General features: G+C 43.2%; 1 protein-coding gene across 13 annotated transcripts in view; it reads left to right on the forward strand.

Annotated features, from left to right (window-relative positions):
- Positions 1 to 27,599, forward strand: part of st3gal3a (ST3 beta-galactoside alpha-2,3-sialyltransferase 3a) — a 739,645-nt gene that overhangs the window by 469,731 nt on the left and 242,315 nt on the right. For all 13 annotated transcript variants that reach the window (XM_070886703.1, XM_070886710.1, XM_070886704.1 and 10 more), the window contains 2 exons: positions 13,906 to 13,969; positions 21,913 to 22,008. In XM_070886703.1, the coding sequence (XP_070742804.1) occupies positions 13,906 to 13,969; positions 21,913 to 22,008 (160 nt within the window). The remainder of the gene's footprint in view (positions 1 to 13,905; positions 13,970 to 21,912; positions 22,009 to 27,599) is intronic.

The following is a 27,599-nucleotide window of genomic DNA, read 5'->3' on the forward strand; positions in this document are numbered from 1 at the left end:
AAACAGATGGATAACGTATAAAATGTTTTTTTTAAAAAGGGGAATAGCAGAGGAAGCACAAAGAAATTCTATCTAAATGCTGTTCCTTGGAGCTTTTTTGTGCTAGTTGGATAACTATTGGCCGGAATAAGCATATTGTATCAAAAATAGCTTTGAAACAGAAAAAAACATTGCATTTTCCGGGGATGAAGGAATACAGTTATGTGGATAGACTAGAGAAGCTGGGCTTGTTCTCCTTGGAGCAGGGAAGGCTAAGAGGAGATTTGCTAGATGTTCAAAATCATGAAAGGTTTAAATAGAGTAAATAAAGAAAAACTGTTTCCAATGACTGAAGCGTCGATAACCAGAGGGCACAGATTTAAGGTGATTGGCAAAAGAACCAGAGGCGACATGAGGAAAAACTTTTTTTGCAACGAGTGGAGGATTTGGAATGCACTGCCTGATGGGGTAGTAGATACAAATTCAATGGTAGCCTTCAAAAGAGAATTGGATAAATAGTTGAGGAGAAAAAATTGTGGGGATATGAGGGTGTGGGACTCTCTGGATTGTGCTTCAAAAGAGCCAGCGCAGACTCGATGGGCCGAATGGCCTCCTGTGCTGTACTATTTTATGATTTTATATCATTATGACACTCTAGTCTATATATTAAGTCTTACATAAACCATAATACCTAGGTACCACAGCATGCTCACCTTCGCACACCATCACATAATGGCAAGAAAGAAAAATGCAAATTTTCTAAGTTTAAAAAAAAAATGAATATGCAAAATAACAAATGCCTGGGAATAGCTTAGACTGTGATTCTATCTCTGGACTTTGTTTGCTGCCAACCACTTCCTTAAACCCCTCACCTCTGCACCATCCACCCACGTATCTAATGACAGGTACGAGGTGCTCATGGAGATTTTCATCTCCGAGATAGAGATCATTGCTCTGCTGTCCCCCTTCCCTGTTCCAGCTAAGCTAGCTCCCTACTTCCCCTTCCACTGTATCCTTAAGCGTTCGTCGCTCTATAGTTTCTCCCCCATCTATCCCTGCCTTCTTCAACTCATCTTGTCCATGAGATCTACTTGCTGCTCCCTTGACCTCATCCCACTGAGCCCCTCACCATCTCTCTCCCTTTCCTGACCTACATGCAAACTGACATTGTAATGGTTCCTTCTCCTTGAGCACTGCTCTCCTCCATTTCAAAACCAAAGTGATCACTCCTTCATCTCTGAGGCCCTTGAACATCTCCTTCCCAGATTCGTGCCCATTTCTCTCGGAAAATCCCAATTTGAATTCCTTCAATCTGGCTTTCCCCTCTCCTACAGCACCAAAACACTCTTAACCAAAATCACAAATTATCATATCGGTGACTATAACTGTGGTGCATTCTCCCTTCTTCATGTTCTTCACCTCTCTGCAACCTTTGCCACAGTCACCCACACCATTCTCCTCCAAGGCTTTTGCTCCAAGTCCCACTCATTCATCATTCTATCCTCACTCACCTTAGTTCAAGTCCACTACTCAAATTAAACATTTTTGTTTGTGTCTTAAAATTCCTCCATGACCTTGCCCCTCTCTATTTCTGTAACCTTATCCTGACGTACAAGCCCCTCCCTCTGAACACTTTGTTCTTCTGACTCTGGCCTCTTGTTCATCCCTCTCTCTACTTCATCATTGTTGGCCATGCCTTCATCTGCTTAGGTCCTACACTCAGAAATCTTGCTACCTCTTCCCACCTATAAGACTCCTTAAAATTCACTTCTTTAACTAACCCCACATGGTATTCATTTCCTCACATCTGTGAAGCACCTTGGGATGTTTTTCTATGTTAAATTCCTCAAGATACAGCAGCATTTTGGGACACGTCTGGGCTGTAAGAGTACATGAGATGGCTGCGTGTATAATACTGACATCACTGTGTTTTGCAACATCAGATCTGTAGTAATGATTAAATAATTTAGCAGTTCAATTATCTTAGTTTATGTAAGGTTGGGTTTTGTAGCAGCCTAGTAATCTGACTGATGATTCTCAGGCTGTTGATTGCATCCCTGTACCAAGTTTGGAATGGCTCATTTATTCCTGAAGCATGGCTGTGGGGTCAAAACCATCATCAGAAATGAGTATTTCATTCTGGTGGCGGGTGGTAGAAGGATGGGCTAAGTTATATTACCACAACTTACTTAAAGTGTGCAACATGATGTCTGGTTCTGTAATGATCTTGTGAGTACTTGTGAAGAAGTCTCTCAGTTAAAGGATCTCTTCTGGTGCTGGAAGGTTTTGTGGGGGAAGATTCGGAAGAAAATCATGACAACAGAAGCACAGCAATTGCAAGAGATTCATGTAGACTGAGTCATCTTGGAACATCAGCATTTGGGGCAAATTGTGACCGCGTAATCCGTAACTAACAAGGTTGGTACCCATTGGTGTTGGCAATAATAACTGTGCATTGTAACATGAAGTGTTGATTTTTGACTGCACTCAGCCAACTTAGCTGAGTGGATTCTTGTGCATTTTGTATACGTGTTTATATACCAAGTAATATTTGCAATATGCCTTGCCTCAGAACTTCTATAAAAGGAAGAACAATAAAGAAGGAATGGGATAATGATGAGATTATCTGTGTTCCACAATATTCCAATTATTATTGACAATGTTATTATTGACACAGTGTAATTTAAATAATTATCAGAATATTAGAAACTGTTTTGGTGGGATTTATGATCACCGAGGTGTTGGATGCTGGTGCTGGGGAATGGAACAACTCACATAGTTGGATGCAGACTGAAGCTCTCCCTAACCTGACTTCTTCACAAGTTGGAAAAATACTGAATCACAATATTGCTCCCTTTAGTACAGCAATATATTGTGTTCCCACACCAGTTATCTTATAACTTCTCTGAACAAGATTACTAATTGGCACCAAGTTAGGAGTAGTTTGTGCTGTTGGATCCTGCTACTAGAAACTATATTGATGTTTGTGGTGTTTCAAGGGCTGAGTTAAATCATATTGATAGTTTCATCCTCCCAAAGAACATTTATTAAAATATTTAAAAAATCTTTATTAATTATAGAAATCTAACCAACTTTGTTGAAAAATTTAATTACTGGTTACTAGCTGGGGACTGGAACAGTCCCAAAATAAAAGTGCAATTAGGAAAAGACAGAAATTATTCTCATAAGATTGAGCCATCTTTGCTTTATTGTGTTCACACCATCTCCCAAAACAATCAATATGCAGAAATGGAAGAGAGTTTCATTTAAAGAAATAGAAGGTTAACATGCTGAGCAGCTTTTTGGCTTTGGAACATTTAGTTTTATTTGGAAAACCTCTGAGCTTCCCATTCTCTTTGGAACAAGTTAACTTTCTTTTTCAACTTTCCACCTTGCACTGGGACCTATAATGATCAGATGCATAAACAATGTCAAATGTGTCAGATCATTCTGTCAGCATAGCACAGCCAAGAGGAACAGTCAATGGCACCCTGATTAAAAGCCAGGGCAATTAATCTTGTACCGTATTTATTATATTGTCTCCAGCTTACCTCTTGACAGTGTTTTTCAGCTCACGTATTCAAGTCATATTCTGGAATGTACTAGTGTAGTGCAGGAAACATCTGTAGTTATCACTTTTAGTGAAGAGCAGTGGCTCATCACATAATAGCAGTGACATGTTCCACTCTCCCAGACTCCGAAGGCATTTTTTGAATGGGCTCTCATTCAGTAAATAAACAATGAAATCACATGGAGGAACTGAGTCATACTATTACAATTCCTTTACAGCTTTGATGTCATGAACTCAAATTTTCTTTTAAGCAGACATCTTGGGGTTAAACCTGATTTGTTGCTCTGTAGGCTTTGGAATTCACTGATGTGATAAGAACTTCATTGAACGTAAAGTGCTTTGGGAGGTCCTGAGGTCATGAAAGGCACTATATAAATGCAAGTTCTTCCTTGTAAGAGACTATTGATGGCCTATTAGATGTGATTTTTTTTTTACACTTTTTATAATGTTCAAAGAATGGTTTTGATTATCAGTGGGGAAATCAGGTATTTCCTTCAAAGTCATTGAGGCCGCTTTTCAGCAGCCCACTGCCCGCTGCTGCCGACTTCCGCCCATTCCCGCTGACATTCCTCCTGCAGATCCGCCCAGTGCCACTTTGGAGGTGGCTTGAAGCGGGCGGGAGGGGAGAACCACGGGGAACCGCCCGCTGACGTCCGCGGACCGCAACTGAGCTCCCGCCCACCGAGCTGCCAGATTCCTGTGGGCGGGAGTCGGTGCCAGAACGGGGGTGGGACCGCTGACTGCAGGCTGGTCTCTCCCCGACGGTAAGTCTGAAGATCCTGAAAAAAAGGTAAGTGAACATTTTTTTAACATTTTCAACAGCAACTTACCTCCGTGGGGTCCCCTGAAGGTCTTCGGATAGCTTTTGTATTTTTTATTTGTGATTTTTATTTTCAGGTCTTCAACCCTCCATGGGCCCGACTCCATCCTTGGTAGCACTTGGGCGGCAAGCGCCTTAGCCGCCGAGATTGCGACCTCCCACCCGCTGCTGCCCAGATTGGCGGCGTACGTGTTCCATTTGCTACCCGCCGACCTTCGAGGGACCACCTTCATGAATATCCCGCCCAAAGTACCATCTGGTACCTCGGCGGCACTTGGGCAGGCGGAGGCCTTGCTGAAAATCGGCCCCTTTGTTACAAATCAGGTGTTCCGAACACTTGATACACATGTTCATAGCAAAAATGAACCTGCACCCCTGTTGATGATGTGAATGGGATAGCATGAACAGGATTAAGAATTACTCTTCTTACATGGTATTAAGCATTGGGGTCTACGTGGGAAGCTCATCACACATTCCAAAAGACACTAAAATAGTGTCAGACTGTTAAAATTAATAAGATCATTACAAATAAGCAGAAGAATATAACTAGACCAACAGTACAATATTTGACTTGCACAGTCCTTCCGATCCTATATATTCTACATCATAAAGACCATCTATTTCTACCTCTGTAACATCGCTCATCTCAATCCATCTGCACTTGAAACCCTCATCCATGCCAGACTCAAACTATTCTAGTTCTTCTCCTAGCCAACCTCCCATCCTCCACTTTCTGTAAATTTCAGCTCATCCAAAACTCTGCTGCCCACATATATATATCATATCATACCATTCCTGTCCTTGTTGACCTATATTGGTCGCTGGTCCCCCAATTTAAAATTCTGTTCCTTGTATTTAAATCCAATCATGGCCTCGCTCCTCTCTAGCTTTGCAATACACAAATTTATCACAAGTTTATTTGTAAAAATAAAACGGGGAAGGTGGCTCAACCGTGGCTAACAAGGGAAATTAAGGATAGTGTTAAATCCAAGGAAGCGGCATATAAATTGGCCAGAAAAAGCAGCAAACCTGAGGACTGGGAGAAATTTAGAATTCAGCAGAGGAGGACAAAGGGTTTAATTAAGAGGGGGAAAATAGAGTACGAGAAGAAGCTTGGCGGGAACATAAAAACTAACTGCAAAAGCTTCTATAGATAGGTGAAAAGAAAAAGATTAGTGAAGACAAACGTAGGTCCCTTGCAGTCGGATTCAGGTGAATTTATAATGGGGAAATAAGAAATGGCAGACCAATTGAACAAATACTTTGGTTCTGTCTTCACGAAGGAAGACGCAAATAATCTTCCGAAAGTACTCGGGAACCGAGGGTCTAATGAGAAGGAGGAACTGAAGGATATCCTTATTAGGCGGGAAATTGTGTTGGGGAAATTGATGGGATTGAAGGCCGATAAATCCCCAGGGCCTGATATTCTGCATCTCAGAGTACTTAAGGAAGTGGCCCTAGAAATAGTGGATGCATTGGTGATCATTTTCCAACAGTCGGGATCAGATCCTATGGACTGGAGGGTAGCTAATGTAACACCACTTTTTAAAAAGGGAGGGAGAGAGAAAACGGATAATTATAGACCGGTTAGCCTGACATCAGTCGTGGGGAAAATGTTGGAATCAATTATTAAGGATGAAATAGCAGCGCATTTGGAAAGCAGTGACAGGATCGGCTCAAGTCAGCATGGAATTACGAAGGAGAAATCATGCTGGACAAATCTTCTGGAATCTTTTGAGGATGTAACTAGTAGAATGGTCAAGGGAGAGCCAGTGGATGTGGTGTATTTGGACTTTCAAAAGGCTTTTGACAAGGTCCCACACAAGAGATTGGTGTGCAAAATCAAAGCACATGGTATTAGGGTTATATACTGACGTGGATAGAGAACTGGTTGGCAGACAGGAAGCAGAGAGTCAGGATAAACGGATCCTTTTCAAAATGGCAGGAAGTGACTAGTGGAGTGCCGCAGAGCTCAGTGCTGGGACCCCAGCTCTTTACAATATACATCAATGATTTAGATGAAGGAATTGAGTGTAATATCTCCAAGTTTGCAGATGACACGAAACTGGCTGGCAGTGTGAGCTTTGAGGGGGACCTTAAGAGGATGCAGGGTGACTTAGACAGGTTAGGTGAGTGGGCAAATGCATGGCAGATTCAGTATAATGTGGATAAATGTGAGTTATTCTACTTTGAGGGCAAAAACGCTAAGACAGAATATTATCTGAATGGTGACAGATTAGGAAAAGGGGAGGTGCAACAAGACCTGGGTGTCATGGTTCATCGGTCATTGAAAGTTGGCATGCAGGTACAGCAGGCGGTAAAGAAGGCAAATGGTATGTTGGCCTTCATAGCTAGGGGATTTGAGTATAGGAGCAGGGAAGTCTTACTGCAGTTGTACAGGGCCTTGGTGAGGCCTCACCTGGAATATTGTGTTCAGTTTTGATCTCCTAATCTGAGGAAGGACATTCTTGCTATTGAGGGAGCGCAGCAAAGGTTCACCAGACTGATTCCCGGGATGACTGGACTGACATATGAGGAGAGACTGGATCAATTGGGCCGTTATACACTGGAGTTTAGAAGGATGAGAGGGGATCTCATAGAAACATACAAGATTCTGACGGGACTGGACAAGTTAGATGCGGGAAGAATGTTCCCGATGTTGGGGAAGTCCAAAACCAGGGGACACAGTCTTAGGATAAGGGGTAGGCCATTTAGGACTGAGATGAGGAGAAACTTTTTCACTCAGCGAGTTGTTAACCTGTGGAATTCCCTGCCGCAGAGAGTTGTTGATGCCAGTTCATTTGATATCTTCAAGAGGGAGTTAGATATGGCTCTTCTTTGAGGATATAACGAGCATGGTGAATAGAGGTGTACCGATGGATGTGGTGTATTTAGATTTTCAAAAGGCATTTGATAAGGTGCCACACAAAAGGTTACTGCAGACGATAAAGGTACGCGGAGTCAGTGGAAATGTATTAGCATGGATAGAGAATTGGCTGGCTAACAGAAAGCAGAGAGTCGGGATAAATGGGTCCTTTTTGGAAATCGGTGGTTAGTGGTGTGCCACAGGGATCGGTGCTGGGACCACAACTGTTTACAATATACATAGATGACCTGGAAGAGGGGACAGAGTGTAGTGTAACAAAATTTGCAGATGACACAAAGATTAGTGGGTAAGCGGGTTGTGTAGAGGACACAGAGAGGCTGCAAAGAGATTTAGATAGGTTCAGCGAATGGGCTAAGGTTTGACAGATGGAATACAATGTCGGAAAGTGTGAGGTCATCCACCTTGGGAAAAAAAACAGTAAAAGGGAATATTATTTGAATGGGGAGAAATTACAACATGCTGCGGTGCAGAGGGACCTGGGGGTCCTTGTGTATGAAACTCTTTTGAGTTTACCTGCAAAAACATAAACATTAAAACCATGCCACCCGACCTGGGTGACACAGCAGACATTTTCAAGGCCCCTTTTTTTTATTTTTATTTTTTTTTTGTTTTTTTTGGGGCGCTAAAATCAAATTTTTCCAGTGCCCCCTATAAAAGGGGAGGAGGACACTAAAAGCACCGGCAATGAAAACAAATTAAACTTTAAAACGTAAAATCAAATTAAAATTTGGTTGCCGGGCGTGATGATGCACTCCAGTCCCTCCGGTGCCCACCTCTCGCGGAAGGCCGCGAGCGTACCGGTGGACACCGCGTGCTCCATCTCCAAGGACACCCTGGACCGGATGTAAGAGCGGAAGAGAGGCAGGCAGTCAGGTTGAACGGCCCCCTCGACCGCCCGCTGCCTGGACCGGCTGATGGCACCCTTGGCCGTGCCCAGGAGCAGTCCTACGAGGAGGTCCTTGTGTATGAATCCCAAAAAATTCGTTTGCAGGTGCAACAGGTAATCAGGAAGGCGAATGGAATGTTGGCTTTCATTGCAAGAGGGATGGAGTACAAAAGCAGGGAGGTCCTGCTGCAACTGTACAGGGTATTGGTGAGGCCGCACCTGGAGTACTGCGTGCAGTTTTGGTCACCTTACTTAAGGAAGGATATACTAGCTTTGGAGGGGGTACAGAGACGATTCACTAGGCTGATTCCGGAGATGAGGGGGTTACCTTATGATGATAGATTGAGTAGACTGGGTCTTTACTCGTTGGAGTTCAGAAGGATGAGGGGTGATCTTATAGAAACATTTAAAATAATGAAAGGGATAGACAGGATAGAGGCAGAGAGGTTGTTTCCACTGGTCGGGGAGACTAGAACTAGGGGGCACAGCCTCAAAATACGGGGGAGCCAATTTTAAAAAACCGAGTTGAGAGGAATTTCTTCTCCCAGAGGGTTGTGAATCTGTGGAATTCTCTGCCCAAGGAAGCAGTTGAGGCTAGCTCATTGAATGTATTCAAGTCGCAGATAGATAGATTTTTAACCAATAAGGGAATTAAGGGTTACGGGGAGAGGGCGAGTAAGTGGAGCTGAGTCCACGGCCAGATCAGCCATGATCTTGTTGAATGGCGGAGCAGGCTCGAGGGGCTAAATGGCCTACTCCTGTTCCTAATTCTTATGTTCTTATGTTCTTATGGCTAAGGGGATCAAGGGGTATGGAGAGAAAGCAGGAACGGGGTAATGAGGGAATGATCAGCCATGATCTTATCGAATGGTGGTGCAGGCTCGAAGGGCCGAATGGCCTATTCCTGCACCTATTTTCTATTGTTTCGAAATGCCTTTGGAGGGATGGTTAAAGTTATTTTTTAACTAACAACGTAATGTAAGATTAATAAGTCTGTTAAAATGAATTACTTGGTTCTCTCCATGGTTCAACAAGTTCATTCAGTTGAGCCTTGGAGACCAAGAATATCCCAAGTCTGTAGAGTTAGCTGAAACCAGCTGTTGGGTTCTACACTTGGTCTTTGGATTAGGGAGGGGAAAAGTGACTAGTCCTTGCTCCTGATCACTATCCAGTAACCCTTGCAGAGGAGTGTTCTATATGAATATCTGCTGAAGACAGAAACAGGTTCACCTCCTGCAGTTGAATACTCACTTTAAATAATGGCCATGAGAATGGGGTACTGGAGGGCAGCTGCTGCCCAGGAAACCATATCCCACCAAGTAATCAACAGCTTCAGAAGAGGAAAGGAAGAAAATTAGAGAAGATTTGCTGAGGGGGTGGGGAGGAGAGGGGGAGTGTAATTCTTCAAAATTCTATTATTTACACCTTACCTTGATGATTGTTAATTATGGTGCCACTCTGACTTTATGTGAATTCTTCAGTTGAATGACATCACAGGCACAAATAATGTTACAAATTCAGAAATAACGCACACTGCAGAGAGCAGAAAGAGTAACATGTATTTATCATAAAAATCAAAGAAACATATTAGCTGAATGATTGCCAGAGTTATGCTGAAATAATTTACTGAATGACATTGGACCACATCATCTTGTGAATTCATGTGGTACAACTTCATAAGTTGAAATATTTTGTCGTGTCTTTCCATCACTAAGTCGATCATTTTGCATGTAGTTATAAAAAGAAAACGCTAATTTCTGCATCAGTATACACATGGTTGGGTTTAGTGTACTTTTGTCACTATTATGATTTTTAGGTTGCAATTTATCTCATCCTCAGCACCAAGGACCACTCCCTGAAGTAAACCCGAACTTCTATTAATCTAAGTATGACCTTATACATACAGTAGCTGGTGATGTAGTGTTGTCCAGAGTAAAACTGAAAACTGTTGTTGTTGTAATTTGCTTTCTGAAAATGCCTTCTCATATTTGGGTAGTTTTCGAATAATGGAAGAATAATTACCTCATTAGACTACGTGGCTTAGGCCATAATCACAAACTCTCCTAAGGAATACTAAACTTATACGTGACATTGAGACCTGTCCTGTGAGATTTCATTGCTCATATCTGTATTGATGCAACAGAAGGAACTGCTGAATTTGCCAAAAGCTGATGACTGTATTTCACTTTTTGGGCATGGAGCTGTGAATCAAACCTCCTTCACCTTGTGGAATGCCCCCTGGCATGAGAACCTGATTACTTAAATTGACATTTTGCAGACTCCTCAAACAAAATAAATGGACAACTGGCCCCAGAGAGTATCAATGGCAATTGTTATCATATGCTGCCACTTGCACATAACCTTTCAGAGCCCTTTGTTGTATGGCTGAAACTAGCCACTTTCCTCAGCAACTGACTGAGGTGCCCAATATTGCCTTTAACATCTTAGCCAAACATGTGAATGTTCTAAATACAGAGTGATTAAATCAGCAGAAATCAATTTAAGGTGTAACGCGAAAATAAAACTTAGTGGAAACTTGCAAAATAACGATTACTCCCCCCAAAAAATCGGCGGGCACCAAAAAAACAGCACCCAATGGTGGCGATAATTGCCCCCTTAGTCTCCACTGTCCATTGGAAAGCAAAGCATTTGTCTGGCTTTTACGTCCTCACAGGTACATGCATGAAACTAGCAACTTGTCATGTGGATATAAATAGAATCTGCATTGCAATAGCCCAAAGGGATTTTTTAAAAATCTCAACGGTCCTTCAACATGGTACTTACCAATGTGTTGTTCCTCATGCAATCTCATAAACTTACTGGAACCTGTCTTCTGGAAGAGGGGCTGAGTTTTGGCCCCATCTTCTGGATGAGGGTTGCAAATTGTTTTTTTCCTCGGCACGTGGTGGTTTGGAAAATTTAGTGAACGCATTGATCATTGACCCATATAATGCATATTCATGTCTGATCTGCAGTGGAATATTAAGAGAGATGTTTTTTCACCAGTTTCATTACATCTCTGTTTCTGATCCAGCATTGGTTTGCAGATTGTGGATATGCATAACTCCACATTCACAAATCCTTTTTGCTCTAAGTTAAACATTGTAAATAGCCATGAATTTTTGTCGCGATTACACTTCCTGTAATCAATATTTTGCATGTGATTACATATTTGTAACTTACTGGTCTCATTACATGCTGCTCAGGTTCCTCTCTCCCTTCCAGTACCAAGATCTGCAATTACAGTTAAAACTTCTCTACTGGTTTGGGAACGACAGAGATTTTATATTTCTATAAAACTTAATTCTTGGACCAAATGGTTTATGTCGGTGTAGAGGTATAGAGTAAAAATAGATCCATTACTGAAACTCTCTGCAGAAAATATCTGTATAATGGGAATTCAAAACTTAAATTAAGGTTCATAGATATTTTGATTTTGCATGCAGATGGCTACTTGCAGTTTTCTGATTCTTTTTCTATTGACCGTAGAATGCCTAGGTTCATTTGAGCATGTCTAAACAGTATCTAAGCATACTATAGTCAAGTACTCCTTATTCTGTCAAAATGAGGTATGTGCTTTTACGTTGCAGTTTTTATACTGTAACTTGGTTTTCAGTTCATAAAGTGGGGAATTTCTTTTTATTCTTAGGGCTAGAATTTCCCTAACCTGTTTTTCTGGCGCCCTCACCCGAGGTGCGCCGTTTTTGTCCGCCTCCAAGCGTGCCGAAAAATGACGTCGGTATTCTGGCCACTCCCCAGTCTCTTCGGTAGTGGCGCAGCGTGGCACAATAGATTGGGGGCTAGAGTCTGCGTGCATGTGCAGTAGCTCCTGGCAGGCCGAACCTTTGAGTACGCGCTGCAGGCTGTGTGGGAGGGGCCCGAAGCACGCCGTCCCTAGCCCTGGCCGAATGGGCTCCCTCATCGGCGGCCCGCTGCATTCCCTAAGATAGGACTTCTATTTTTTATTTGTTATTTACTGATTGATTTTGGTGCTTTAGGTGTAGGGTTCCTTCTATTTTATTTGTTACTTAATTGCTTATTACTTTTTGTGCTTTGTTTGGTGCTTGGTGGTGCTTTAAATGTAGTTACTTGCGCCGATTCCTTAACTCAAGGTAAGGTTTTTCTGTGCGGACAGGAGTGGCAACATATGCTGGCCTAAGTTAGTTTGGAGCAACTATTTGCTGGCCAAAAGCCTAAAACAGGGGTAAGTGGCTGGGAACGCCCCCTTTTGGAAAAAAAACCTGAACTAAAAAAAAAACCTAACTAACTGACTTACACTGGCGCAAATTAAATGGCCAGAATTGCAACTAAAAAGATAGTCCAGAAAAATCAAATTGCTCCAAAAAAAAAGAGCAACTCCTGGGGAAACTTGGGCCCAATAATAAGTGTTGACATTCTAAGGAATTTTGTCCCTTTGCGCACGGCATTAAAAAAAGATTTTAGCTCACAGTCCAGCAGCTTTTGTATTGCAAAAGCTCCTGCTGGTGATGCTGATTACCAATGCATTGGTTTTGCGCTACTAACTGTAACCCAAAAGCTAAGGTTCCAAAAGCCAACTTCACAAGGCCCATATGTCTGAAGCTAGCACAAGCCCAGTACAATATAAAACCAACTTCTGTCAAGCGTCAGGGGCACCTACAGTAATAATTTTACTGCAGTGCAATATTGTAATGCTAGTGCTGAAAACTGGTTTGTAAGGCCAGTGGAGCAATAGGTGATAATTGGAGCAACAGGTGAGAATTTTGATGTGTTTTGTGATTAACAAAATAGCAGTTAGGCAAATGGGTGCATTGAAAGCCTAGAAGCAGGACTCCTGCCTTCCTGCACTATCAACCAGAGAATGGTATCTGGTACTGCATGGAAAAAATAAATTTACAAATGGAGAAAAAGGAGGCAGAAATAATTTTAAAATAAAGAACCATTTATTTGAATAATTGGAGGTCATATTTAAGTGTCTATTTTAAAGAATACCGACTATATGCTCACAGAAATACAACAAAATAATAAATTCACACCAGTCTGTATGTTCTGTTATACAATGCGAGGTATGAAATAACTGCCTTCCAATGTATTCTAGCCTGGAGGCATCTTATGTAACAGTGTTTTGATAGATTTTCAAACTGGTCCATGCAGAATTGGCAGCAACAACGAATCATGGAGCTGTCATTATTTGAGACCTGGTGAGCAGTATTGGCTTGTACAGGTTGAACCTCCCTTATCCAGAACCCTCGGGACCTGGCCTGTTCTAGATAAGGATCACGTTAAATTGGATGGTACAGGCACTGCTCAAAGGGATATTGGGGCTGGCTGGTTTGAGGCTGGGAGTGCGGCAGAGAGATCATTGGGTGTGGTGGGGGTGGGGGTGGATCGCAGGGTCAGGCAGCGAGGAACGACTTTGTTCATGTCAGAGTTCTATGCATGCGCCACCCGATGGCCGGGAATGGACGAGGGGTGGTTCCGGATAAGGGAGTTCTGGATAAGGGAGGTTCAATCTGTATAACATGATGGTAAAGAGAAAAGCTGCAACATTGTGTTGTCATTAATGAATCAAGTCAGAAAATGTCTCTTCTCTTGGGGGGGGAAAGAAGCATGAAATGTGATTCACCAGTTCCCTGTGATTTTTTAAAAACTGGAATGGAATGTAGTAAGAAGGAGAAGAACACAATCATATTATAGTATGTAGAGAGAGATCGACCGTATACATAATAAGAGCTAATTGTTTGCTGAATACATTTCTTTTCTGTCATTTCTGTTTTTTGCAGAAGCAGTTATACAGAAGATCCTCGGGATAACTAAATACTACACCTTGACTTCATATCTGGATAGGTGGGTACAGTAATATACAAGGATATTAGAAAGAACAGTGCAATTGTGACTTTAAGGGAAATGTTAGTGCTTTGGGGAGAGGAATTGGTTCTGGTTGAAAACGTTCGGAAATTATTACTGATTTTAAACAGCCTAGAAGTTCTAGTAATAACCAAAGTCTCTTGACCTAATGAGCTATCAGTTTGATCTCAATAGGTGGAATTTTTTTTGCAGTGCTGACAAGTATGCCCAAGATCCATTCCTGTTGAGAGGTGGCCCTGTGGAATGAGTAGTTGCCAACCAGGCTTAATCTTTCAAGTGTATTTTGCCTTTAGATGTTGAATAGGGTTCCAATGGCCCAGAAATTGCGGTCGGAGGCTTCCTGCGGGCAGATGCCTCGACCAAAATTTTTTTAACAAATGTACCTGGTGGCCCCGGAGGAACGTAGATTTGTGTTCCGAGGCCTCCATTCACAGCCCAGCGCAAAGGCCCACGTATTCCACAAGCATATGTGCAGTCTGGGGTCATGTGGGCCGCACCAACCAATGAAAATGGCGTATCCCCATTCACAGTAATGTTTGGATGAAGATCACCATTTCTATGAATGGAGATACCCCCAAAAACATAAACATTTAAAATAAATAAGAAAAAGCACCAGATATTTAAAATTAATTGAATTTGAATGTAATTAAATGTTTTGGACAAAAAATTATTTTTTTGAAATATTTTAAATATGTTTTAATGGGGATAAAAATTAACTTACCTTCATGGACAGGGTTTTTAAATATAAAAATTATTGATAACATTTTATTTTTCTATCAAAACTCTTATGCTGGTAAAATCAGGCTTACCAGGTGTAAGAGTTTGAAGGACATTCGCTGGGCAAGAGTTGGGCAAATTGTCCAAATCTCTGCTTGAGAAGGCCCTTCTCCCGGGGAAGCATTGGAACTGTCAAAAGACATTTTGACAGTTCCCAAGTGATGGTTTTCAGCGCATGCGCATCGCGCACCGAGAATCGGCACTTGAGGGGCCTCTCCGGGTGCGTGTGCATATTGTACGTGCCCGAGAGACCGCGATTTTTGGCCCAATAGTTTGCTCCCCATCTTCTTCCAGCTTCTCTGATATAGTCTGAAATAGCAACTCTTCAACAGTACCTCCCAAACCCGCGAGCTCTGCCACCTAGAAGGACAAGGACAGAAGGTGCATGGAAACTCCATCACCTCCAAGTTCACCTCCAAGTCACACACCATCCTGACTTGGAAATATATCACCGTTCCTCCATCATCACTGGGTCCAAATCCTGGAACTCCATCCCTAACAGCATTGTGGGAGTACCTTCACCAAACGGACTGCAGTGGTTCAAGAAGGCGGCACACCACCGCCTTTTTGAGGGCAATGAGGGATGGACACTCCCATGAACGAAAAAAACCCTATAAGTTTGTGAGTGGTATTCAGAGATGATGAAACTACTGTTTATTTTTGTGGGTTCTGGAAAGTACAAATCCTACCAATTGAAGGCAAAGATAAAGGGATAAAGGATGGCTCAGGGCCATATGGCTGCATAATTATTTTATCCAATAGTGCAGTGTATCAGGAAATGATGGATATCCTGCATAATTTGTCTTGGTGTTCATGGAAGAAGCTGCTGGAATGTGTTCCAAAACTATGGCCCCAAGTTTCCACATGATTTGTTCCTGATTTTTAGGAGCAACTGGTGTAGAACGGAGTATCTTAGAAATCAGAATTCTCGTCATTTAGTTTGCTCCAGTTCTAGTCAGTTAGAACAGTTTCGCTTTGGAACAGAATTTTTTTTTCAAAAGGGGGCGTGTCCGGCCACTTACGCCTGATTTCAAAGTTTCGTGAGTGAAAACTTACTCCAAACTAACTTAGAATGCAGTAAGTGAAGATTTTTGTACGCTCGAAAAAACCTTGTCGACACTTTAGAAAATCAGGCGTAGGTTACAAATCAGGCGTAGGGAATGGGGTGGGGGGGGGTGTTTAAAGGGAAGTTTACCAACATTAAACACTTCAGTTTTACAAATAAAGAGCCATCATCAATAATAAATGATAAATACATCAATAAATCAACCAAAAAAAATTTATAAGAAATAATTTTTTTTTTTTAATCAATAAATAAAACATTTTCTACTTACCGACTGCAGCACCGGGAGCCCTCCAACAGCATGCTGGGATGCCCCCCTCAGTGTGTCTCTGTCAGTGTCTCTATCTCTCTGTCTGTCTGTGTGTTTTTCATTCTCTGTTTGTCAGTGTCTGTGTTTCTGACAGCGAGGGGGGAGAAGGGGGGAGGGGTGGGGGAGAAGGGGATAAAGGGGAGAAGGGGGAGAAAGGAGATGGGGGGGTGGGGGGAGAAGGAGATTGGGGGGTGGGGGGGAGGAGGAGATTTGGGGGGGGGGCGAGAGGGGAAGGAGAAGGGGGAGGGAGGCTGAACGGGCCGGGCCCGAGACTTCGGGCAGGGCCCGTCCCCAGCACCAGATTTACAGGTAGGTGGCGTTGGGTCGGGTCGGGGGGGTGGTGGGAGGGAGGTTGGTTCGGTTCGGTTCGGGTCGGGGGGAGGGAGGTAGAGGGAGGTCGGGTCGGATCGAGTCCGGGGGGTGGGGGCGGGTGTCGGGTCCGGTCCGGGGGCGGGGGAGCGGGTGTCAGGTCCGGTCCGGGGGGGAGCGGGTGTCGGGTCCGGTCCGGAGGCGGGAAGCGGGAGTCGAGTCGGGTCGGGAGGAAGCAGGAGCTGGCCGTGGGAGGAGCCTTATTCACGCAGCCCCAGTGAGGCCATTCGGCCAGGGCTAGGGGCTGCGTGCTTCAGGCCCCTCCCACACAGTTTCGGGCGCCTGGAGCTACTGCACTTGCGCACCCACTGTAGCGCGCATGTGCCGAGGTCCCGGCACTGTTTTCAGTGCAGGGACCTGGCTCCGTCCCCTACAGCTCCTGCTGCGCTGTGCCGAGGGCCAGAGGACCTGCAGGGAGGTGGAGAATACTGAGGGTTTTTTTAGGCGCACTTTGTGGCGCGAAAAATGGGCGTTCAGGTCGGGACTGCGCCGTTCTAGGCACGGCTCGAAACTTGGGCCCTATGATTCATTCAGAATGCAGTCACATTTTCACCTGTACTACACCCTGCACCCATATCCTTGCCAAACTCCGATGGCTGTCTGTGGACTCCTTTAAATCCCTCCATAGCTTCACTGCTCCCGACCTCTGCGAACACTCCTACATAAGAACATAAGAATTAGGAACAGGAGTAGGCCATCTAGCCCCTCGAGCCTGCTCCGCCATTCAACAAGATCATGGCTGATCTGGCCGTGGACTCAGCTCCACTTACCCGCCCGCTCCCCATAACCCTTAATTCCCTTATTGGTTAAAAATCTATCTATCTGTGACTTGAATACATTCAATGAGCTAGCCTCAACTGCTTCCTTGGGCAGAGAATTCCACAGATTCACAACCCTCTGGGAGAAGAAATTTCTTCTCAACTCGGTTTTAAATTGGCTCCCCTGTATTTTGATGCTGTGCCCCCTAGTTCTAGTCTCCCCGACCAGTGGAAACAACCTCTCTGCCTCTATCTTGTCTATCCCTTTCATTATTTTAAATGTTTCTATAAGATCACCCTCATCCTTCTGAATTCCAACGAGTAAAGACCCTGTCTACTTAATCTATCATCATAAGGTAACCCTCTCATCTCCGGAATCAGCCTGGTGAATCGTCTCTGCACCCCCTCCAAAGCTAGTATATCCTTCCTTAAGTAAGGTGACCAAAACTGCACGCAGTACTCCAGGTGCGGCCTCATCAATACTCTGTACAGTTGCAGCAGGACCTCCCTGCTTTTGTACTCCATCCCTCTCACAATGAAGGCCAACATTCCATTCGCCTTCCTGATTACCTGCTGCACTTGCAAACTAACTTTTTGGGATTCATGCACAAGGTCCCTCTGCACCGCAGCATGTTGTAATTTCTCCCCATTCAAATGATATTCCCTTTTACTGTTTTTTTTTCCAAGGTGGATGACCTCACATTTTCCGATATTGTATTCCATCTGCCAAACCTTAGCCCATTCGCTTAACCTATCTAAATCTCTTTGCAGCCTCTCTGTGTCCTCTACACAACCCGCTTTCCACTAATCTTTGTGTCATCTGCACATTTTGTTACACTACACTCTGTCCCCTCTTCCAGTTCATCTATGTATATTATAAACAGTTGTGATCCCAGCACCGATCCCTGTGACACACCACTAACCACCGATTTCCAACCCAAAAAGGACCCATTTATCCCGACTCTCTGCTTTCTGTTAGCCAGCCAATTCTCTATCCATGCTAATACATTTCCTCTGACTCCGCGTACCTTTATCTTCTGCAGTAACCTTTTGTGTGGCACCTTATCGAATGCCTTTTGGAAATCTAAATACACCGCATCCATCGGTACATCTCTATCCACCATGCTCGTTATATCCTCAAAGAATTCCAGTAAATTAGTTAAACATGATTTCCCCTTCATGAATCCATGTTGCGTCTGCTTGATTGCACTATTCCTATCTAGCTGTCCCGCTATTTCTTCCTTAATGATAGCTTCAAGCATTTTCCCCACTACAGATGTTAAACTAACCGGCCTATAGTTACCTGCCTTTTGTCTGCCCCCTTTTTTAAACAGAGGCGTTACATTAGCTGCTTTCCAATCCGCTGGTACCTCCCCAGAGTCCAGAGAATTTTGGTAGATTATAACGAATGCATTTGCTATAACTTCCACCATCTCTTTTAATACCCTGGGATGCATTTCATCAGGACCAGGGGACTTGTCTGCCTTGAGTCCCATTAGCCTGTCCAGCACTACCCTCCTAGTGATAGTGATTGTCTCAAGGTCCTCCCTTCCCACATTCCTGTGACCAGCAATTTTTGGCATGGTTTTTGTGTCTTCCACTGTGAAGACCGAAGCAAAATAATTGTTTAAGGACTCAGCCATTTCCACATTTCCCATTATTAAATCCCCCTTCTCAACTTCTCAGGGACCAACATTTACTTTAGTCACTCTTTTCCGTTTTATCTTCTCTACCATTATATTCTTGCATTCACCCTCCTTTTCGCCGAGACTACCTTACTGCACGTTTCCCATTCCAGCATCAGTGACTGCTGCTTCAGCCAATTTACATTGCCCTCTGGAACCCCATTTCTTGGCACCTTTCTCCTTCACTTCCCTCTTTGCTTTCAAAAGCTTTTGCCTCTCCATCTATCTTTTCCCTTTCTCCCTCCTGCTCGTTGTCCACTAGTTGCCTACCTCGCTGTGAAGCCGGGTGGAATGTCTTTCTGTATGCGAGGAGCACTATAGAAATGTATGTTACAGTTTTTAGTAAAGAAACTTTATATCTTTCGGTTTTACAGCTTATAAATTTATGCACATTTTAAAATGTTACTCCTCATTTTTTTAATATTAATTATCACTAATTTGGTACTGTCTCTTCAATCAATCACTTCTGATCATGAAGCACCATGCAACGCCCACCAAAGCAGCTGTTTTAGCTTGCAGGTTTTCCCAAGCTGAACACTTGAGACTTCCTGTTCATATTGCATAGGGCCCTATTTCAAACACGATGCAGTGAGCAATGCCATGGGAGATCCATTATTATATAGAATAAGAAAGAAAGTCTTCGATTTATATCGTGCCTTTCACGACCACCGGACATCTCAAAGCGTTTACAACCAATGAAGTACTTTTGGAGTGTAGTCACTGTTGTAATGTAGGAAACGCGGCAGCCAATTTGCGCACAAGCAAGCTCCCACAAACATAATGACCAGTCAACGACCAGATAATCTGTTTCTTTGTTACGTTGATTGAGGGTTAATTATTTTCCAGGACACCGGGGATAACTCCCCTACTATTCTTTGAAATAGTGCCATGGGATCTCTTACGTCTACTTAAGAGAGCAGACGGGGCCTCGGTTTAACACCTCCGACAGTGCAGTGCTCAAGTACCTGGACTGATTGATTATATATGGGACAATGATGAGTCCATTGTGCACCCTCTAGCAGCAGCCAAAACATATAATATTCAATTGATATCAAATGGCAATGTATCATCCTGCAACACTCATTGAACACTGCTCATTGATAAATTTGATGATGCCATTTTTGAGAGCCATCTCCCTGGAGATTGTAATGATTTTTGAAAGAATATGAATTTTACTAGAATCAGTTGGGACAAGAAGACGCAATACATGGCAGGTCCATCACCATCTGTACAGAGTAGGTTGCTTGAACCTACCCCAAATATTCTGGTTCAAAACCAGATTTCTTCAAGGAACAGAATAAATATTGTCAATACATCTTATGAAATGCATTTTTGCATCTTGGAGAATGAAGGCCACTGTGACCACCTGTTCTTCTCATTCACAAAAAGCTTACACCATGTGTTGGACATCAGCAGCTGCATATTTTGTTTTAATAAAACTCCATGTGATTTTGATTAGCGTTACTAGTCCCTCCACATCGGGCCAAGTCCTTGTCAGAATTGTAACGTCCACCTTTAAGAGGGATATTAGCTGATACCTAGCACATGTTTGCCCTCCTGTAGGTTTTGAGTTTGTCACTCATGTGTTCAATGTCCTAAAATTATTTTAGAAAATTACTATATGTCTTGTGATTCACTGGATGATTGATTATACGTCAAACTTGTCCAAGAGTTGACATTCTTAAAAACAAAAATACTTTTGAGAATTAAAAAAATACATTTTATATCAATCATTTCTTCTCTCATATTTTATATTCACAATACCTTCATTGAGAACTTTAAATGTTATGAATGGCAGGAATTCCAGGTTAGATTCCTGGGGGACTTTGATGGTCACAGCTGCTCAATTAGAATTATTGCCATTGATAACTCCTCTCTGTTTCCTATTATCTGGCCAGTTAATATTCCAATTCCAAATTTCCTTCTTGATCCCACGAGATTTCACTTTAGCCATTGGTTTCATGTAAAAGACCATATCAAGTGCTTTCTGAAGACAAAATGTATGACATCCACCCACTTGCCTTCATCCAGCAGCTATGGTGCATCCTCAAAGCTTTTAATAACCTGCTTTTTTTATAATTCCATGTTGGTTTGTATTTATTTCCTTTACTCTTCCCTCTGTGCTTTTGATTTCGTTCCTGTAAAATAAAGTCTATTTTCCTACCATATCTGTCAAACTAATGTTCCTCTAATTACCAGGTCATAGTTCAGTGTTTTAAGAAACAACTGAGTCAGATTCGGGTGTGAACTTGTTTCTTCTTTGGCCGATGAGTTGATAAACTTTTTCCCAGAGAACTCCCTACTTCTACACTAAAAATGATCACTATCCAACCTATCAAAACGTTTGCACTTTTTTCCCGATTAATATGTGAAATCGCAGATTAAATATATTTGTTTCTGTATAATTAAGACTTTGCCAGGCATGGAGGTTAACAATATATTTGGGAGCTGTTTCCACTTATTTAAATATTATGTACCAGCTGTAAGCCTATTTACATCACCATTTAGATTGGTTTCAAATGTACAGCTTTTTCAAGTTAAATGCAATGTAATGCATTCAAGTTATGCAGTTTGACTATTCAACAGCTTGTGGTTTAAACCACTAGTCACCACATTTGTTATCTAGTACGGATTATGCAGCAGGGTAAGGGCTACTCACTGTCTAACTAAATGGAGTTCATCCCTCTTCATTGGGATAAGGCAACAGCACTTCAAAAAGTAAAATGGAGCCAGTTTCTTTTCTTGCCTTTAGCATATGATTTCACAGTACATTTTTAAAGCCATGGACCTACAGTGGGGACCCCCATAACCACTGACAGTGGAATAAATGGAATTTTGTATTATTCCTCTAACAGTGGTGACCATCAGAATGGCAGTGCAAATTTTGGTTCGACATTGAAATTTAGCTTTTCGTTGGAAACTTTCGGGAACTGTTAATGATAAACCTTTGTCTCTTTCAGTTTAAGCTGCAAGCGATGCATCATCATGGGCAATGGAGGAATAGTGGCCAACAAATCCCTTGGATCAAGAATTGATGAATATGATGTTGTAATAAGGTGAGTTTTTATTTAATCTGAATAGTCATTCTTTGTATTTCTTGTACATTTGTCAGAGCCATCCTAAACGTAGCTGAGTTATTTGTTTATATTTGAGATATTAGATGGACAACTAGGGGTGAGAAGCAGACCATGATATTAGTATAAAATTAACAAGATTCAAGAGAGGAAAAAATGGGAACTGTACCAGTGGAATGGCAAGGTTGCAGGACACTGAGTCATTTGGTGGGAAGAACAGGTTAAAGATTTGGTGGGAGGAACAGGCAAGTGAGCAAGTTAGCAGCGGCAGAGATGGTTGAGCACCTTTCTGTTTTGCTCTTCCACTGGCTTCTGGACCCTACTTGTGGTTTCTTGGGCTTCTCTCAGTTTTCCGCTGAATTTCTGCACCAAACTCCTCTTGGTCTTGTGGATCAAACCACTCTTCTGTTGTGACCCTGGATCAATCTTCACTGGTGCCTGGTGCATACTATGCTCTTCCGATGGCTCCTGAATAATTCTGCACTCCTTTGGCAGCTCCTGAAACATTCTCACTCACTCCAATGCAGCAGTCTTGTTAAACCGAGAAGCCAGTAGAGCAGCGGAGTACCGTCCAGGACCCCAGGAAACAACTTCTAATGTATTGAGAGTTATCTTTCCTTGGATGCCTGGATGTCCAGTAGCAGAAGAGTTTCGAGTAGACTAGTGGTGGAGCAGAGTCACAGCAGAGGAATCCAAAAGATCAAGTGGTAATGGAGTCCTGATAGTGGAAACAGCATCAGGTGAAGGTTGTAGCAGTTTGGGTTGGGTAATATTGTCTGGAGCAGGTAGCTTTAACTTGTGGATTACTTTAAGATGTACAAAATTATTATGAGGTGGGGTCCTCAAGCAGGAGAAAGGGGCAGTGGATGGTCAAGGACAGAGTTGGTGAGCAGAGCAACTCAGCAGGGAGTTGCCAGCCTAGGTGCCACCAAGCAAAAAGACTAACTATCGGTGTACAAGTTGTATAACGTTATTCTGAGCACTAAACAATTTGGATTATGGTGCTAATTAAGCACCAGGTTTAGAATACTATATTTTCCTTCTGGGTAAGATTCCACTATATTAAGTTTTAAAAATAATTTTCAAGTAATTAATTAAAACATGAAAAGCAAAAATTGGAGAAGGCAAATCCAGCCCCATCCCACAACAATGTTGTACCCCCGAGGAAAGAAGGGAAAATACCAGCTTTGCCCCACCTCATAATTGCTAAAAACCTCATTTAAACATAATTTGCATATAGTTCAGGTATGATTGCACTGAGTGTATTTTCAAATACTGTAATAGCTCAGAGTGGAATGGAGTCACAGACAATAATGACATTTAGCCCATGCCTTATTTACTCGTGATTCTTTTTTTATCAGCCGCAGTGGTTCAGAAATGAGAATTAGTCAAATATAATTTTATTTTTCCTGTTGTGGATAAGCAAGCAAGTTTTTCATTTGATCTTTCTCATTTACTCATGTGTGAAGCACTAGCTTTTACATCTGTTACTACTTCTTTGCAGTCACCCTTGTTTGGTATTGGAGATGGCCTGCCAGCTATCACTCACTCACACACACAGACACACACACACACGATTTCCATTTGCTTGCTGCATATTCAAACTCTTTTAACCTTTTCAGTTTGACTGATGGCTAGAGCCTGACCATGTGGTAACCTGATTGAATCTTTTGTCAGCATGGCTGCATTTTTTTTTAAATTCATGTATTATTAAAACGAGTTTTTTTTTCTGCACTTCACTGATCTTGCTTCCTGTGCTTCTGAGTTTCTGCTGCTGCTTTTGTTGTCTGGAAGCTTTTTTGAAATGAAATGCTTCTCAATTCATTCTAGAAGAAGCACGAGTACAATACAACAGTGCTGGGATAGCCCATCAATGCTGGTGCCCATTAGGCTGTTCTTCAAAATCCACCACGAGCAATGGGGTTAAAATAGATTCAGGTATATTACTTTCACAAGCAATTCTATTTTTCAAGACTCTCAAGCCATATAAATCAGAATGTATTATTTCTGCATAATACCCTTTCTTTCTGTCATCTGATCCCATTACACCTGTGGTCTAATGTCACAGCGTTGTAAAATGTCCAATCTAATCATACAATATTGGAACCTCACAGAAAACTAGAGCCCAAAGCAATGGGCTCGTTCTGAAATAATGGAAATTGCCTACGTAAACTTGTAACTCTGTAATTACTTCTTGCCATTGGTTGTACTTTAGCACCTCTGTTTTGCAAACCCAGTTGCTCATCCCCTATTGCAGAGAAACTGCTATTCTGCAACCAACTTTGCTTGCTAAAGTCCTATAAATTTAGCTGTTTAATTATAAATAATATTAAGGTGTTAAAAAAAAAAAGATTTAATGCATGACTTTAAATATTGGGACTGAATAACTTTTGTGCCCTCTGGCCCATTTAACCCATGCCCATTAATCCTGCTTCATCTGAAGACAACGCTTGGTCTTGACTCAACAACGACAACTTGTTATGCCTTTAACGTAGTAAAACAACCCAAGGCACTTCACAGGAGTGTTATCAAACAAAATTTGACACCGAGCCATGTAAGGAGATATTAAGGCAGATGAGGTAGGTTTTAAGGCGTGTTTTCAAGGAGGAGAGGTAGAGAAGCAGAGAGGTCTAGGGAGGAAATTCCAGAGTTTAAGGCCATGGCAGCTAAAGACACAGCCGCCAATGGAGGAGCGATTAAAATCGGGGACACACGAGGCATTGGAGGAGTGCAAATATCTTGGCGGGTTGTAGGGCTGGAGGAGACTTCAGAGATAGGGAGGGGGGAGGCCATGGAGGGATTTGAAAACAAGGATGAGAATTTAAAAAATTGAGGAGTTGCTCAATCGGGAGCCAATGTAGTTCAATGAACACAGAGGTAATGAGTGAATGAGACTTGGTGCGAGTTAGGGTACAGGCAGCAGAGTTTTGGAAGAGCTTAGGTTTGTAGAGGGAGTTGGAAGAAGGGAGTCCGGCCAGGAGTGCATTGGAATAGTCAGGCCTAGAGGTAACAAAGGCATGGCGAGGGTTTCAGCAACAGATGAGCTGGGGTAGGGATGGAGTTGAGGGACATTACAAAGGCAGAAGTAGCTGGTCTTAGAGCTGGCACCGATATCGGGTCGGAAACTTATTTCAATGTTAGATACGATGCCAAGGTTGTGAATGGTCTGGTTTAGCCTCAGGCAGGAACTGAAGACAATGGTTTCAGTCTTCCCAATATTTAATTGGAGAAAATTTCTGCTCATCCAGTACTGGATGTCGACAGCATACATGTGGAACCTGATATGTTTTTGGAGGATGTCGCCGAGAGGGAGCATGTAGATGAGAAATAGGAGGGGGCCAAGGATAGATCTTTGGGGAACTTTAAGGTAACGTTGTGGGAGCGGGAAGAGAAGTCATTGCAGTTGGTTCTCTGGCTACGACTGAATACATAAGAATGGAACCAGGCGAGTGCAGCCCCACACAGCTGGATGATGGAGGAGAGGTGTTGGAGGGGATGGTGTAGTCAGCCGTGTCAAAGGCTGCAGACAGGTCGAGAAGGATGAGGAGGGATAGTTTACCATGGTTATAGTCACATAGGATGTCATTTGTGACTTTGATAAGAGACATTTTGGTTATGTAGCAGGGGCAGAAACCTGATTGGAGTAATTCAATCAAGAGTTCTGGGAAAGATGGGCACAGATTTGGGAGGCGACAGCTAACTGGACTACACTTCCTCCCACCCCGCATCCTGTAAGGACTCCATTCCATTCTTCCAGTTTCTCTGTCTCCATCGCATCTGCTCTGCTCTGACGACGCCACCTTTCACACTAGTGCCTCTGACATGTCTTCCTTTTTCCTCAACGGGGGCTTCCCCTCCACCGTGGTTAACATGGCCCTCGACCATGTCTGTTCTATTTCCCGCACCTTTGCTCTCACCCCTTCCCCTCCCTCTCAAAACCATGACGGGGTTCCCCTTGTCCTCACCTTTCACTCCATCAGCCTCCACGTTCAACGGATCATCCTCCACCATTTCTGCCACCTCCAGCGTGATCCCACCACAAATCACATCTTCCCCTCTCCTCTCAGCGTTCCGATGTGACTGCTCCCTCTGCGACACCCTGGTCCATTCTGCCATCATCCCCAGCACCCCCTCCCCTACCCACGGCACCATTCTGTGCAAGCGCAAGAGATGCAACACCTTTTACCTCCTCCCTTCTCACTATCCAGGGTCTCAAATATTCCTTCCAGATGAAACAGCGATTTACTTGTACTTTCAATTTAGTATACTGTATTAGCTGCTCACAATGTGGTCTCCTCTACATTGGGGAGCCCAAACATAGATTGGGTGACAGCTTTGCGGAGCATCTTCTTTCAGTCCACAAGTGTGACTCTGAGCTTCCGGTCGCCTGTCACTTTAATTCTCCGCTCCAGTCCCACTCTGATCGCTCCGTCCTTGGTCTCCTACACTGTTGCAACGCAAGCTTGAGGAACAGCACCTCATCTTTCGTTTAGGCACTTTAAAGCCTTATGGATTAAACATTGAATTAAACAACTTCAGAGCGTAGATGCTGCCAATCTTTGGCTCCCTTTCACTGCCGCCGCCCCCGCCCCCCCCCCCCCCCCCCCCCCCAGAGCCTGTCTCTTTTTTTTCTCCTTGTCTCTAATGGCAGCTGGTCATTACCCCGCCATTCACACCCTGTCTTGACTAATGTTTTTCTAACTCCTGGCATTACTATTTGAATTTGGGCCATCATCCCTTTTTGTGTCTCCAATCTCTCCTGTCTTCCAACCTATCACAGACTTTCCCTTTTGTTCTTTCTTCCCCTCCCCCTTTCAGTGCTTGTTAAGAATCCGTTCTTTCCGAACACGCTCCAGTCTGTCGAAGGAGCATTGACCCGAAACATTTACTCTGCTTTCTCTCCACAGATGCTGCCTGACCCGCTGAGATTTCCAGCATTTTCTGTTTTTATTCCAGATTCCAGCATCCGCAGTATTTTGCTTTAGCATGTTCAAGGACTTTGGAGAAGAAAGGGAAATTGGAGATGTGGCAGCAGTTTACAAGGACAGAGGGTTTAAGGTTGTTCTTTTGAGAAGAGGGGTGATGACTGCAGATTTGAAGAGGAGGGGTCAGTGCCTGAGAAGAGAGAACCGTTAACAATGTCAGCTAACATGGGGGCCAGGAAGGGAAGTTAGGTGGTTAGCAGTTTAATGGGAATAGGATCGAGGGAGCAGGAGGTGGGTCCCATGGACAAGCTGAGCTTGGAGAGGGCATATGGGGAGATAGGATAGAAACTGGAGAAAGATGCGAGTTCAGGGCCAGGGCAGTAGGGAACCTTGGAGGAAGTTTGGCCCAGTGGACTAGGGGAAGGTAGGGAAGCATCAAAGTCAGCTGAACGGATGGTCTCAACTTTAGTGACAAAGATGTCCGTGAGCTCCTCGAACTTGTTGTTTGAGGTGAGCTTGGAGGAGGCTGGGAGAGGGGTTTCAGAAAATGGTTTATAGTAGAGAAAAGAAGCCGAGGGTTATCTTTTCATTCCAGGATGATCCTGGAAGAGTGAGCAGTTTTGGCAGAGGAGAGCAGGACCCAATTGT

Source organism: Pristiophorus japonicus, chromosome 8, assembly GCF_044704955.1.
Source record: "Pristiophorus japonicus isolate sPriJap1 chromosome 8, sPriJap1.hap1, whole genome shotgun sequence".
Classification (NCBI taxonomy): Eukaryota; Metazoa; Chordata; class Chondrichthyes; family Pristiophoridae; genus Pristiophorus; species Pristiophorus japonicus.